The sequence below is a fragment of the Psammomys obesus genome, unplaced genomic scaffold, assembly GCF_907164565.1.
Source record: "Psammomys obesus unplaced genomic scaffold, mPsaObe1.curated_primary_1811, whole genome shotgun sequence".
Classification (NCBI taxonomy): domain Eukaryota; kingdom Metazoa; phylum Chordata; class Mammalia; order Rodentia; family Muridae; genus Psammomys; species Psammomys obesus.
This window is the reverse complement of record NW_026592118.1, coordinates 22,154,592-22,171,249: the sequence shown is the minus strand read 5'-3', so window position 1 is coordinate 22,171,249 and position 16,658 is coordinate 22,154,592. Positions and strand designations below refer to the sequence as shown.

At 34.8% G+C, this 16,658-nt stretch overlaps 1 protein-coding gene across 1 annotated transcript in view; it reads left to right on the top strand.

The window, feature by feature from the left end:
* Window positions 1-16,658, top strand: part of Sema3a (semaphorin 3A) — a 175,792-nt gene that overhangs the window by 13,617 nt on the left and 145,517 nt on the right. The window contains exons 2-3 of the mRNA XM_055612906.1: window positions 1,239-1,454; window positions 6,900-6,962. Of these exons, the coding sequence (XP_055468881.1) occupies window positions 1,239-1,454; window positions 6,900-6,962 (279 nt within the window). The remainder of the gene's footprint in view (window positions 1-1,238; window positions 1,455-6,899; window positions 6,963-16,658) is intronic.

Here is a 16,658-nt window from a genome sequence, read left to right as displayed (position 1 = left end):
ATCCCATGGAGGTCCTGCAAGAGAGATAAAATGTGATAAGAAAGTGTAAAAAAGAACAATTTTAATAAATGATTTAATGTCTCTATATTTTAGCTCCTAAATATTACAAAGTATTTATATAATATAGAAAATTAAATAGTCAAAAGATATCTTACTAGGCCACAGAGAAAGAGGATCCAGAGAGTCCTTATGAGACCTGATAGGCTAAGGTCAGATAGTAGGGGAGGAGGTCCTCCTCTATCAGTGGACTAGGGGAGAGGTATGGGTGGGGATAGAGGGAGGCTGGATGCAGGAAGAGATGAGGGAGGCAGCTAAACCCAGGATACAAAGTGAGTAAATTGTACTAAATAATAATAATAATATAAAAAGCTAAAAAAGATATTGAAATATCCTAGTAAAACAACCTAGGTGGTTAAGTGATTCTGGGTCTGCAGTCTCTTTAACTTGTTGACCACATAATGCTCTTGCAGCTAATGGCTTGGAACAAATACAAACACTTGAGTCATCAGACCATTAAAGCAGTGCGTATACAATACCAACCATTCTACTCTGTTGAGGGCCAGGCTGATTCAGAACATTCCCTGAGGCTCTGTCATACAGAGAAGGAACTTAGATCCTTGTCTAAAGCCAGGCACTTACTTAGCAAGGCAAGTCATGGCCTGCAGCCAAGGCCTCAGAGGGGCTATGTTTTCCTAGCTCCTTTGGAGGGCTATGGTGTAAGTCCCAAGGCTTTCAGGACTCAACCTCTGACTCCCTTGATATATACACTGTTCCCTTTGTACAGCATTGCTTGTGTAGCTTCCTGATGACTTTGCCCCATTGTATGACATTTTATGCTTACTATGTCTCTTTTTCCTGAAAAGTGTATGTCCAATGTACATAATAAAGTTGTGTGGAATAAGGCATGGCTCGTGCATGACCTCCTGATCCCAAGCTTATCTATCTTCTTTATTTTCTGATCTCCTGGTCCTTCCCTTTAGAAACCTGTCACTGGAGAATGGCCTCCTTGTCCATGAATCCATGAAGATACTCCACTGGACCACCTTCTATTACAACTTTTTTTCTATCCTTTTGTTCTTCAGGCATGTGTCATCTTGGGAATGAGATCAACACACTTAGTAGTCTTACTCTAATTCTGATGACTCATGAAAAATGTTGATTCCTATGCATTTCTTAACCATGAATCCTAAGACTGACTGCCATTGACAGTAGAGCCTCAGAGTACCATGTACCAATAGTGCCTGTCAGTGAAGGCCTCCACATTAACACCCGCTGTCTTTCTTTGTTCCTTTACAGAAATGTTGGAATCCAACAATGTGGTTGCCTTCAATGGCTTGTCCAACAGCTCCAGTTATCATACTTTCCTTCTGGATGAGGAGCGGAGTAGGCTGTATGTTGGAGCAAAGGATCATATATTTTCGTTCAATTTGGTGAATATTAAAGACTTTCAAAAGGTATTTTTATTCTAATACATGTGCTCTAATTAGTTTAAAACACTGAAGTTTTTATGATACTCACCAGTTACTTAACATCAGGGTAATGTACAGAAAAACTATTTCAAAAGATTTTTTTTTCCCAGAGGTATTAAAAAAAAAAAAAAAAAAAAAAAAAAAAAAAAAAAAAAAAAAAAAAAACAAATGACAACAATATGCTAATAGATGTAGTACGCCATAATTTCAACAGGAAAAAATCATGGTAGTTTGATGGTCATTATTTTTAAAAAATTTATCTTATCCTTCCAGAAGTATTTATTTTTCCTGCGCAAAATAAATACAAAATAAATACTGCGCAAAATGCCATAGAACTTAAAATGTTAGAGAAATGCATTGTAACTGAATTCATGAGCTATGTATATGTAAGTTTGCTCATCTTTCCATATTGCCAGCTAGTTAAGGGTTCATCAATTAATTGCCACATGAACCATTTAATCACCTTTTTGTGTTTAAACATACTGTTTATTTGAATATAGGCACTCTCATATATCTGTATATATTATATGTAGATATCTTAGATATCAGGAGGATGCTCTTTTTAATAACATTCCTTTAGATTTCTGGATTACTTCAATTCACCATATGAATTTTAAGTTCACTATATGGAATTTAAATTTATTATGCAAAATTGACTATATAACAATTTAAGCAAACAGATTGGCAAAGGAGACAAAATTGGTTTGCTACATCTATATGCTGGCCATAGTCAAACAAATTTTCTTAGTTTTCTACCCTTAGTTCCCTGAGCAAGAAAGTCTTTCTATAGCAGCTTCCACGAAACTCTGAGTGTGCTGCAGGAAGCATGTTGATTGGGATGGGCTTGTCTCTTTACCACTGAAAGCATTAATGCAGTGTGTGGAACACCTTGGAGAACACATTGGGTGACAATTGGATGGACAAACTGTAATAACACTTTTTTTGGCTTGGAAACATAACTTTAAATCTGTCATTATTATTATTATTTTATTATTATTATTATTATCTAAATACAAAATTTCAGTGATGTATAAACAAGCTTGAATTAATATGAATATTAATGAATATTATTATTGATATTACTATCAATACTATTAATGAATAATAATATTAATAATATAATAATGACTGTTAGTGAATAATAATATTGCAGTTCAAATAGAAGATATTTTATAGTAAAAATGATATATTAATATATATTGAAGGTACATCTATTTCTGATTTTTTGAAAAGGAGTGATTTTTAAATGTCGTCAGCTGATAACAAATGATAAAATGTGTCTTTCAAGGAGTTTTAAAATGGCCACAAAATCAGGAAAAATTTTCTGTAGCTATTTTATACAAAGTACTCATTTTTATGAAGTGAATTAGAAACTTAGTACATTTTGATTTTAACTTTTGGATATGATATTTGTTAAATTATCAGGATAAACTGTGTGTGTGTGTTTAGGTACATAGATGATAGATAGTAGATTAGATTGATGATATATATCTATCTTATTGATAGATAAGCAGACAGATATGTAGATATAGATAGATAGCATATGACCATACATTGCCTATTATGAAAAGCATGTATTTAACATTTATGTTATAAATTTCGTAAAGAAATAAATTGTATCTAAAAATTGAAAGACCCAAATCATCATATCAAAATCTGAGAGTTTTGTGAAACAAATTCAAGAGCCATATCTCAGTATAGCATAGGTACAAGTTATCACAGGCCATAAACTATACAACATACATGCAACAGTGTCTTCTATACACTAGACTGTTAATAAATATAATTGAGTCAATAAATAAATGAGAAGTGTCAAGACTATTGTCATAGTATTATTGTTACAGCTCTTGCCCTTGAGTTTGAAATTTATATTCTAATAATGTAGAGTCACACATCTCATCAATAAAAAATAATTTTAGATATATCATATTATTATGTATCACAGAAATAATAAACTCAATTTATAAGTGCATATTTATTTTTGGTATATTTTAATGTTCATGGCTTAACTAAACATGAAAACATACCAAATATAAATAATATTTTGATGAACTTTATAGGACATGCTATAGAAGGTCATAAATAGTTCTTGATTTTACAAGGCATAGTAGAGATAAATGTGCTAACTTAAAGGTAACTAATACGCCAACCATTGTTTTAGGCAAAACTGCATTATCGGGTTTGAAAAAAAAACAAAGAAATAGTATATTCCTGAAAATAATAAACATACTGTTTTTAGTATGTTATTAATAGGACCGTACATAATAAGGGTAGAACTATAAATTAATGGCATAGAGTTTTTTTCTAATATATTCAGGGATCTGTATTTAATTTCCAGAGCTACAAAATGAAACAGAAGAAAAAGAAGGAAGGAAAGAAAGGAGGGAGGGAAAAGGAAGAAAGGAGTAGGAGAGTTTGTCAAGAATGTAAATGTAGTATTGTTTAAAAATAAACAAATCTAGGGCAGGTAAAATATCTCATCCCTAAAAGTACTTGATGGGCAAGCATGATAGCCTGTGTTGAGCCTACAGCACCCACATGAAGTACCAGGATCATAAAACACTCCTGTAATCCTGGCTTTTGCCAAGTTGAGACAAGGGAAATGAGCAACTTGCTGGTCAGCCAGTCTAGGCAAAGCTGTGATTACACCGTTCACAGACCCTACATTAAAAATAAAGTTGAAAACAATTAAGAAAGATAACCAACATTAACTTCTGGTTACACACATCAGCATGCACAACATCAATACTTTAAATAGTGGAGTCAGAAACTAAGACATTGATAGTTAACTAGTTTTCGAGTAAAGAAAAAAAATGAAATTTATTGTGATTATAAACTATTTCTAACAGGATCTCAAGGGCAGGCTGTTTGACCCCCCCCCCCCAAGGGAGGAGCACTCTGTTAGGCCACAGAGGAGGACTTTGCAGCCAGCCCTGAAGATACCTGATAAAACAGGGTCAGATGAAAGGGGAGGAGGTCCTCCCCTATCAGGGGATTTGGAAAGGGGCAGGGAGGAGACCAGGGAGGGAGTGTGGGGTTGGGGAGGGAATGAGGGAGCGGGATACAGCTGGGACACAGAGTTAACAAAATGTAACTAAAAAGAAAAATAAAATAAAAAAAAAAGAATACAGAACAAAAGCACTTCTAAAAAATAGAAAATTAAAAACTGGAGTTTAAGTGAATAAAAAAAAATAAATAAACTATTTTATTTATATATGACAGATGTGAAAAACACACACACACAAAAACAATAATTGCTTAATAAGAATAATCAAGGGCTAGAAAACTGTGACAAAACATTGTGAGATATATAGATGTATAAAATTCTATAATTTTAACACAACTTAACTAGATGTTTGCTATGACATTCAATAAATTTCAGTTTACTGTTGGGTGAAGAAATGTTATATCTTACCCTCAAACATTGTAAACTTCAAATTTATAAGAAAAATTACCCTGATCTCAATTGCTAACCTGACCACGGATGGCCATGGGATTGTCCTGCCACTCCTCTGGAAAGTTAATGTTCAGAGTAATGTTCATTCATAAAATGATAAACTATCTTTAAATGTTTTTTACTATGTGACTACATTGTGTGGAACTGGTTTAATGTCAGTTTTTATTTAGACATACAGACACATACGGGTCAAAAAATTACCTAGAAGAAAACACAAATTAAAAACGTGATGATAAAAAAATGACACATACCCATTGTATTCTTAAACATCATATTTGTGACATGAACTTAAATGCATTTCTCCAGGCATCTTATGTTATTTCAATAACTCCTAAATTCTTGTTTATAAGTATCTGCACTTGGGGTTCCAATTCCCGGGGATGGAATCTCAAATGCCTGAGCTCGGGAGCATTCACAGTAAATTATCCTGGAGCCCCAAATGAATGATGATCAATCATCCTGAAGCTAAAAGCTTTCTAGCACACATAAATAATGAACTGCCACTGACTCTGGATTTTTATTCAATGTGTGATATCCCGCACCCGAAATTAACAAATATTACAAGAAAATAAAACTGATGGAAGAATAAGAAGATGTTCTACCCAGTGGACATAGAACCTGTTAAAATTAAAACCCATGGCACTTAGAAATTTTTATGCTAAAATTTGGAGGAGAGTATTCATGTTGCTACCATAAAGAATATATATTCAGCTGTCTACGATTCTACCAATAGCATCTTGGTTCATCTATTGTGACCAGATCCATAGTGAACAAAATCCACTGGAAGAATAAAGACTAATTATTAGGAATGTAAACACACACAAAATCAATTAACTGGTGTTAAGTTTTGAGGGTTTTCATTGTTTTATTTTTGTAAGACGAAGACAGTCTTCCAAGCCAGGTAACCCTGTTTGTTCTGATTTACTGTGTATAAGTAGCTCTGACTGGCCTGACTCACTATGTATAAGTAGTTTATACATGTAGCCTAGCCCAGGCGTCATGAAGTCACTTATATGTCTGTCCATCTCAGTCTGTCTATATCTCTATCATATGCATCTATGTATGTACGTACATACGTATGTATGAATATTACTCACTATACAGCTACCAGGTAACTGTCCTGACTCATTGTGTATATGAAGCTCAGCTGGCCCAGTTTACAGTATTTATGTAATCATGGCTTGCTTGACTCACTATGTCTATGTAGACTAGCCTGGCTTTGGCCTTATGAGGTATATGTAGACCTGGAGAGAATATTTTGGCCTCAGCCTTCCAAGTACTTGGATTATAACAAAAAAAAAAAAAAAACAGCAAGCCCAGTCAAGGAAGCAGTTTTTCAGATCTATATATTTTTATCTTTGTTTCCACTTTCATCTTCTCAAAACATATGTTGTTATTCTTAAATATTCCTCATTTTTTTTCGATGGAGAGGGAAAGAAAGAGAGCAAAAGAGAAAGAAATTACACCATTACACCGTGAGCTATGTTTTCCAAACATTTCAGGTCTCACTTGAGCATGCCATCCTGAAATTAGGTTCAGAGAGATTTATTCAGAGTACCCTAGAGTTAAATCTTCAAAATCACTATCTCATGAAAATACCGAGGGAATTTAGAAGAAAATGAGCTGTGTTCTCTGCCAATTTTCACCTTGATCCTCAGGTGTTCCCTGGTGATCTTCTTTCCCCACCCAGTGTAGCAGCTCCTTCCACAGAGCAGCACTGCTCAGATTTATGGATCACATTAACTGCCTCTCGGTTCTGGTTTCACATGGAGCAAAGAGTAGTGCATAGAGGGACAATGGGTGACAGGTATACAGAAATACAATAGCCACCGTGAAGAGAAAGTACCATTTGAAAGATTCCTCCATATGACATCTATTTTGCTTAGTTTTGCCAAACAAATGCGAAAGGCACACAATACTGGGACTCTTGGCAAATTTAATTGACCTGAAAAATGATTTTTCTCTGTCCTTAGATTGTGTGGCCAGTGTCTTATACTAGGAGAGATGAATGCAAATGGGCGGGGAAAGATATCCAGGTAAGCATTAATCTGCTATATTGCTTTACGTATTTTGTAAGTAATTTGTTAGTATGTTATCTCTTCTTCTTGGTATTTTTTGAACATCAGTCATCATTGGTGGATGTAATCATTGGAAGATGAGGTAATATTGTTCGATTACTGAAACAGGTTATTTTATATGAAACAAGTAGATATAAATAACAACATTCATAAAATTATATTTGATAGTTTATGTATAGGGTAATATGAGCAAAGGGCAATATTGTAGCACACATGCTATATTACATGGCAAATGATTTGTACAGGTAGAATTATGTATGTTAATTCACATTTGTTCCTCTTGAATGATTTTTTTCCCTGTGTCATCATTATAAAATTACTTTTTTTCTTTTTGCACATTACATTCTATTTTTCTTTTTTTCTGCAACATTTTCTTACTTGTCTTTCTCTCCTTCCTGTTATTTTTCAAGTAAATATTAAGAAATAACTACATAGCTTACAGTATCCTAGAAACTATAGAGTCAGACATTATTATGCATTGCTATAATGGTTTATCATTTATAATTAGGTTAATAACGTTTATTTAAGTCACTTCTTCCTTAGATATACTTTGTTAATTAAAAATTAATTGGTAATGGGTTGGAAGTATATCTTTCAATCTGAACAAACCATAAAAATAGTTAAAATGCATTAATAGATTACCATAATTCATTATAAAATATTTAGTCTATTTTATGCTTTATCAGTGTTTCAGAATATCTAAAACACAAAGAAATAGCTAAAGGATTTGTCTACTTTAGATATTAGCGTTTAGTTTTCCATTGTTTAAATGTACCACAATTTCTGTAACCATTCTTCTGCTGAGGGACATCTAGGTTGTTTCCAGATTCTGCCTATTATGAATAGAGCTGCTATGAATATAATTGAGCAAATGTCCTTGTTGTATGGTTAAGCATCTTTTGGATATATGCCCAGGAGTGATATTCCTGCGTCTTGAGTTAGCACTATTCCCAGTTTTCTGAGAAAGGGGCAATTGATTTCCAAAGTGGTTTCCAAGGTTACATTCTCACCAGCAGTGGAGGAGGGTTCCCCTTTATCCACATCCTCTCCGGCATGTGTTGTCACTTGAGTTGTTGATCTTATCTTTTCTGATGCGTGTGAGATGGAATCTCAGAGTTGTTTTGATTTGATTTCCCTGATGACTAAGGACTTTGAGAATTTCTTTAAGTGTTTCTTCACCATTCAATATTCCTCTGTTGAGGATTCTCTCTTTAGCTCTGTACCCTATTTTAAAATTGGGTTACTTGGTTTGTTGAAGTTTAACTTCTTGAATTCTCTATATATTCTGGATATTATCCCTCTGTCAGATGTAGGGTTGGTAAAGATCTTTTCCCAGTCTGTAGGCTGTCTTTTTGTTCTGTTGACTGTGTCCTTTGCTTTACAAAAGCTCACAATCTGTGATGTATCTGTGTATCAACAAAACTGGACATCTGTCATTTCAAATTACCTGCTAAATACAGGCAGTATAATAAAAACGGCCTGTGAGAGTATTTAAAGATTCTGGACCCTACTCAATTGGACTTATAGAAAGGTGGGAAAATCAGAATTCAACCCAAATAAAAGGACAGGTAGAAGTTGACAGTTAAGAAGCATGAAGGCTGGGATGGATTACTATGATGTAAGTCCTAAGATACAGAAAATTCTGACTAATGAATTGCAAATTCCTGTACGGGTGAAAGAAGCACTGGTGGACTTACTGTGATGCTGAGATACTAGTTATTGAAAAAAAAAAAGATCAGTGCTGAATTCTGAACAAAACTGTCATCTTGTTATTATTGCTGTATGTAATGGGGTTGTAAATGGTAAGTGAAAGCTTTGGTGTAGGCTTCTTTTGTGATCTGATCACAGCAGTGTCATACTGCTATCAATTTGATTTTGTCAGAACAGTCAAGATAATAATGATACTTGTCTGCCAAGTTAACTAAATTCTATACTAATGGCAATGGCCAAGTACTGAGTATATGTGGTTATATAAATGAATTAATGTATTCAATTAGCATGATGTGCAAATACCCTACTCTCAACATGTGGTTTCCAAATTATTCATCTCAATATCTCATCTTTTATGGATCTCTCTCTCTCTCTCTCTCTCTCTCTCCTCTCTCCTGATTTCTCCTGACATCTGAGATTTTGTTTCCAGCTACACATGCAGTTAGATCAGCTACTTCAAAAATCTCATGTCCTCACTGTACCCTTATGTGTAATATAATCTTAAATTCAGGAGTACAACACTAGGAGAGCAACCCTCAGGTTTTCTGAGTTCATTACAAAGGTTTATGTACCTTATAGAACTAGACAAAAAATAATTAATGTCTAGCCTAGTGTGTCTAATATGCTATACCTGTGTCACCTGATTATGTGGTAAAGGTAGATGCATGGAGGCCTACACATTCTCTAAAGTTAATAGTAGGACTTGGTGACCTGAAACCAGAAAACTCAATGTATGGAGGTAGCACAGTAGATATGCATTTTCATATTTTTTTATGGTCTGGTATGATTTTCTGTGAATTTTTTATTCTGTCCATTAAATTTTATTTAAGAAAATAAAAACACAATGATCTTGTTTGGATGAAATGTGTTTATTTTAGTTCTACTTAACATTAAAGTTCGTTCTACGTTTTTCTTTTGTTTAACACATCTGGCTCTTTAATACTGATTTTCTTTGCCCAGATATTACAAGTACATTTTAGACAGTGAGAATATATTTAAATTCATTTTATTTATTGTTTAACCTCATTTAGGCACTATTAGTTTCTTTTTTTCCAGCTTTAATGTACATATCACTTTCCCATCTCTTTCTTTACCTAAGATTGAGATAAAGTTCAGATGACATGTTAAGATTTGCAACATTTTCTTTTGATAAACAAAAGCAAAGACCACTATTATTTTAAGAATTAATACAAATAACTAATCTTAAAGAAAGATTGAAAGGAAAGACTATAGTTCCTTCAACACCTCGTTTTTGCAGTAACCCTTGGGTAATTTCATGGAAATTCTGTACTGTATCTTGAGTAAATAGTGCTCAGTGGGGATTTGTGCACAGTAATTTTTCTCAAGGTGCTCTTGTGATGTTGGAAGCCACAAGAATCAAGCATGGGGGTGTGCAGCCATCACGGCTGCAATATAAAATGGTAATGACAATAAAAATTGGCCTTCACATTTACAGAAATAGTAAGCTATAATTTCCTGTGTGTGTTTTCTGGTTTCTAAAATGTGGGTCACCCTTTCCTGTCTGGTTCCGTACTCCCTTGGCAATAAAGCGTCTTGAAACAAATCATCTTGGGAGAGTACTGTCTTCTCAGTACTCAAGTCAGTGTAAGAATGCGGGGGGAAAAGTGAGACATAAACAGCAGGTATTATAAATCTCAAGAATGTATCATTCTTAAAGTGGCCAAGAGAGTGCTTCGTTTCTCTGTCTGAAACGGTAACATCATCCAGGAGTAACCACCTGTTATTAAGGTGAAGCTGCACAGCTTCTGCCTCAGGATATACCCTTATATGGAAAAGTGACAGCCCTCCAATTTTCCTGTGAATTTGGGAAGACCCAACCCTTCATTACTCCACTCCAGTTTACCACAAGTGTATTAACACCAACTACTGCAGAATGAAGCATTGGTGAAGAGAGGATCTGTCTTCCCCTCTCCCTCCCCCAACTCCTCAATTTCTAAACCTCTCTATCTTACACACACACACACACACACACACACACACACACGCGCACGCACGCGCACGCGCGCACGCACTGGGATACGTTGTCATTCATCTATTAGTAAAGGACATTTTTTACATTAATCCGAACTTGATGGTTTTCTCTGGTAGAAGGAATACAGTTTACAAAACACTCTGTCCGTTAGTATGCCTCTTTACTTCATGTGTCAGAGCTAAACTTTAATATCACTGCAGCATTTTTGTCAGATGTTTGAAGTGGCCATGCCTTTTACTGTAACTATTGCTGGAGAGATGCTGGAAAATAAGTAATATAGTTGATATTAGAAAGGTAATTTAATGAGAAAAATAAAACATGATCTGTGTATTTGACTGCTGCCCTCTACTCTCATTTTCTGATCTTTCCAAGGCTTTAAATGTCCTGTGTTATTCACAGTACATTTTTCTTGGTGGCTTAACTTCCTTGACCATGCTTTGCAAATGCAAAATGAATCTGTGCGAAGCTGGTAAAAGAGTCTGTTTTGAATCAATAGCTCTCTGAATCCTCTTTGTTTATCCTAGTAACCCATCTCTCTCTGCACTGTTTCAATAAAACCAAATGGCAACCGTATGACTGCTAGAAATATTTTGAACATCATTGGAAATCAAAATTTCAACCATCTGAGAGGAACGAAAAGAGGCAGATTCTCAAAATTCTTTCCCAGATACATTTCAGAGGGTAGCATTATGCACCTGGACCTCGGGACTTTGCAGTTTTCAAGGAGTTTGTTTGCCTGTTCTTTTCTTGTTGTTTGTTGATTGTTCTGAACACTTAATGCTATAATGTACAATAACATCTCTATCAACAGCACTTACATTCCCGGACCTTAATGGCATTAATTTTTGACAAATAACACAATTGTACTCACACTTATATCAGACATGTCAAAAGTTCCATGCCAAAACATCAAATTTTGCTTAATGCTTCAAAGTTCAAAGTTATTACTAATTTTCAGGGGTTTTGTTTCTTTGTTTTATTTTAGGCACTTCAAAGCTTGATAAGAAATTGCAAGTGAAATAGAAGGTTTTCTTTTTCTTTTTCATAGACTAGGAAAATCATAGTCGTGCATTAAATATCAAAATGTGTCTGTATATTTGGCTCACATTGTTGTCTGAGCAGTGGCATTGACCACCTATGTCACAGATTGTTTTCAATGGTGGTTTTGAAGTGAAAAGGCTTGGAAAATTAATTATCACTTAGGCACAGTGGCTGGTATCAAACAGCCTTGTGAAGCAAAGGTCGTCTCCTTTTCTGGAGACTGGGGTATGTGTGCTGAGTGACCGGATAGGGACCGTACCATCTCATCCATCGCAAAGCCAACCTAACAAACCCATTTTAGAATATTAGGATTTATTTTACTGTAACTTCTCTTCTATAAAGCCATACGTTATAGACAGTTACTACCTGGTGTGTATTACGTTGAGGACTCAGGCTGATTTTTTATTTCTTGGTCAGTATATGAAATGATGGTGCACACAACAGATATTATATAAAAGAGGTTAATTGGATGGAGAGAGAGAAAGAGAGAGAGAGATGATAGGGAGAGGGGAGGAGGTGCCCTAATGGAGAAAGGGGGGAGAGTTGGAGAAAAGGGTAGGAGCAAGAGCTCAAGAGTAAGAGAGTGAGGTAAGAGGCAGAAGTCCATTTATAGCTCCAGCTCACCTGAACCCTGCCTGCCAGGTGCATCTACCTGGCGGGAGATGCATGATGACATCCTAGGTTACTAGGTAACAGAGAGGCAGGCTGCCTAAATGCTGACAGTATGTATTTCTATTTATTGGTCAGTCACAGTACAATATATTTTTCTGAGACATATTCTGAATTTCATCCATTTGCCTAGATTGGCTGGTGAGTAAGCACAAGAGGTCCTCCTGCTTCTTATTCTCAGGAAAGCAGCATCATACCCAGCTTTTCACACAGGGTCTGAAGATCTAAACTCGGGTACTCACGCCTCAACAACCCAAGCCTGACAAACACATGCTTGTATTAGAAATCATTAAGAAAATCAGTTTTAAGGGTTAGATAAGAGATGCATAAGCAGAATTTTGCCTTTAAATTTCATTTAGAAAGTAGATTTAATTCAAGTTTTGAATTAACGTTTTATTATTATTGAAACAGAATAAGATGTTGAACATTTCTGTATTAATCCAGACCAGGCCTCATATATAAGAATTTATATTTGCGATTATTTTTAAGTTAGATGTTAAAATTTTAAGGTACATCAATTTTTTTAATTTGCAAAGTAATACTAGCATTTGAAGTAGAAACCATTTTTTTAATTCAAAAAGGATTTTGAATTTTATTAATTTTGAGAAATTTTAAATATATTTTAAAGTGGTCTTAAAGAAATTCCTTGATTTGGCACTACCTAAGAAATTATTGTTTACATCTGGCTGGACCCAATAATTCTGAAATGCGCCAAGTTAATTTACTTTAAGTTCCAGTAAGCATGGTCATTCTGGAAGACTCATTATCATAATCTCAGGAGAAGGGTTTCCTACCTCCCTGTGAGAAGTTCTATGAGTTCCATTCACTTGTAACTTCTGACTGTCGTCATTGATATTCCATTTCTCCCATGACTTATGATCTATATAAATGGAGTTCTACTGAGTTTTGTAGATACACTGACCATACGATAAATTTAACCTTGACTTCAGGAATATTTTTTTCTTGCAAATGACAAGCTCTTTCTGAAGATAAATAGACTATAGTCAACTTTTGACTTTTTTTTTTTAAACTTTAATTTCATTCAATAGGGAGCACTAAAATTAATCACCATCATGTCTACAAAACATCATTAATGTCTCCCAAAGTTATTTAACATCATTTAAGGCTAGTGTTGACATACAGGTTTTGATGAGAGATTTGTGGGAAATGGGATACAAACATTATTATTTCAAAATGTAGATACTAGTACTAGAGAATATTAAATAATTTATTAGGTACTGAATAAAGTAAATACATTTTACTACATATATGATACATAATGTTAAATATAGATTACATTGATGCATATAATGTTCATGTATCTATATGCCATAAATAATATGCTAGAATATTTGTTTTCTAGTAGCATGTTGAAATAATTTCAAAATTAATGTATTTTTATTTTATGCTTCAATATACACTTATGAAATTATAAACCATCATATTTATAAATAAAAATATTATAAATTAATAATGACATGTGTGGGGTAAAGAGATTAAATCTATTATTCCCATTTACTCGGGCATTTTGAAATGAGTGATTCTGTTACAGTAAGATATCTATCATTCAGAATTTCTTCAGAGGCCGGACTTAATAAATGATACAATAGAAAGGATTTTACTAAACTTGATACAATGGTGGGATGTGGTAAAGAATCTATGGAAGGCTGACTACTGCCTCGGGCATATAAACTGCCTGAAGATGCTGTAGAAAGCCAGAATTGGTGTTAGAGAAGGAAGTGAAGCAGACAGAGCCAGTGTCACGTCACAACTGCTTTTCACTACATCAAATTCCTTTCAGTCAAATGTTAATCTTAAGAAGATGGTTCTCATTGCTGTGGAGCTAGACTACAATAAAGACAAATCAAGGAGCTAGTCAAAATGGAGACAAGCACTCATTTCTGGAGTAAAACATAGGGCCTAGGGAAGGGAATGAATTTCCAGCCCAGTTGCTAGCACGTGCTCACAAGGAGCCAGTAGTGCAGAAACTTGACAAGTTATGGCTATAACTGAAAGCATGCTTCCACATCTAATAAAAATTTCTTATATGAGCAACTGTATGCAAGCCTCAGAGGAGGAGAATCTAGGAAATCTAATACAGCCTACTAAGTAGACTAGTGTAATTCCTCTACAACTGTGAAAACCAATGCCAGTATTTTGCTGCTTAATAAGATGAGAGCCAAAGGCCCCCATTATCACAGCAGTGGCTATAACTGCCTGTGGGATTACCAGAATTTCATGGCAATTCTAATGAACAAAACGTAATTTTTATTTCTAGCAGAAGATAGGCATACATCACTATTCTAAAGAAATTTTACCAATGCTGCCTCTGCTTAACTACAAGGGTTGGCTTCAGTTCTATGAAGTATGTCTTCAGCAGGAATGAAGAACTCATATTTGAGTGTTTGGCATAATTATAGAATGGTATAGGATACACAATAGTATAAGAGTTGAGCAGTCTGGAAACATTCAAAACAATAAAGACATGCTTATTGTAAAGAAGGATAACCATAAGGATAATCATGGTGGTACAGGTTTTTAATCCCAGCACTCAAGGAGGCTGAGGCAGGGGTCTCTGAGTTTGAGGCCACATAGTGACCTCACGAAAGCCAGAGCTATGTAGAAAGACCTTTTCTTAAAACAACAACATACACTAATAATAACAACAAAATGGATAACTGGTTAATGAACACATGTAATTGCTTTGTTGCCATGTATCATTAATCCCAGTTTTAGTTGAGGAGGCTGAAGCTCAGGAACCCTGAACGACAGAAAATGGAAGGTGCCTTGGGTAATTTCAGTCTATCCTGCACTGATAGATAAAAATAGCTATTTCAATACTCTTTCTGTGTTATCTTTATAACTTCATTTGAACTGACCTATAAGATTTTTCTAACTTTCTTCAGAATATATTTCATCCTTGTTTGTTTTATTGAGACAGGGCTTCTCTGTGCAACCCTGACTGCCAGACTGGCTTTCAGATCACAAAGAGCCACCTGCTTCTGCCTCCTGTATGCTGGAATTAGAGATGTGCACCACCATTGCACAGCTAAATTCATACTTTGGAAGAAAGCAAAATTGTCATTGAACATGGATAAATATCAACAAATTTAAAAGTTTTAAGTATAATTGTAATCAGAAATGATTTCTACAATTTAACATATGTATATATTCATATATACACCAATACACATGAGCATGCATACAGAAGCATATACATGTATGTAAACGTTAGTCTATTATCTTAAATTATTTGAAGAAATATTTTGTTTAGAAAAGCTGTACAAGTGAAATTTCTCTTCAATATCTAATTCTGTAAAAGTAGAAGACCATAATTTAGATAACCAACAGCAAACTGTTATACTATATTTACTTCACTTCCATAAAGATTTTAAAGACTAATAACCATAAATGTCTTTGAACAAGCATATTATATTTTTATATGAAAAACATGACTTCAACCTCTTTAACCTTTTCATTTGTTCCCTTCAATAACACAGAACCAGCATAGTTCAAAACAATGATATTTATTTTGTCACAGTCATGGCAGCCGGGAGCGAAAAGCAAAGCCTCAGAAGGGTTGGCTCTCAGGCCCTCCCGTTGGCCTGTTCCTCACAACTTCTAACGCTGCCTGCTCTGCGTGCTCATTTCTCTGTGCTCTCTTACCCTGATGTCTCCCTGTGTGTCTCGATTTCCTCTCTGCAGAAAACCAAGTAGATTGAATTAGGGTCACACTAAGGGCCTCCTTTAACTTATTTCTTCAAGGCCCTGTTTGAAAATATTGGCACATTCAAATTTTACGGGATGAGGGCTTGCAGCCATGACTTTTGAAGTAATGCAGTTGAAGCCAACCTGGGACTCTGCACTTATACCTCTCATTGACTCTATGGCAACTAATTGACTTTCAACACATTTATGTTATTAAAAAAATCCTCTCTTGCTCTGTACAGCAGTGAAAACTTTTCCTTACAGCACTGAGGAAGTGGAGTCTTTTGGGTTTGTGATTTTGAGGACAGGCTGGTCTACATAAGCAGCTCTAAGCCAGCCTGTTCTATATGGTGCCTGCCATGCCATCCAGGGCTGCATATTTTGAGACTCTATCTTTAAAAAAGATATTTCTAAATATTTTATGTTTTAGAATCATTACAAAGGAAATAAACTTTAGACTTTAAAACAGGGACAAAGAGAAAGAAGGAAAGAAAGAAAGAAAGAAAGAAAGAAAGAAAGAAAGAAAGAAAGAA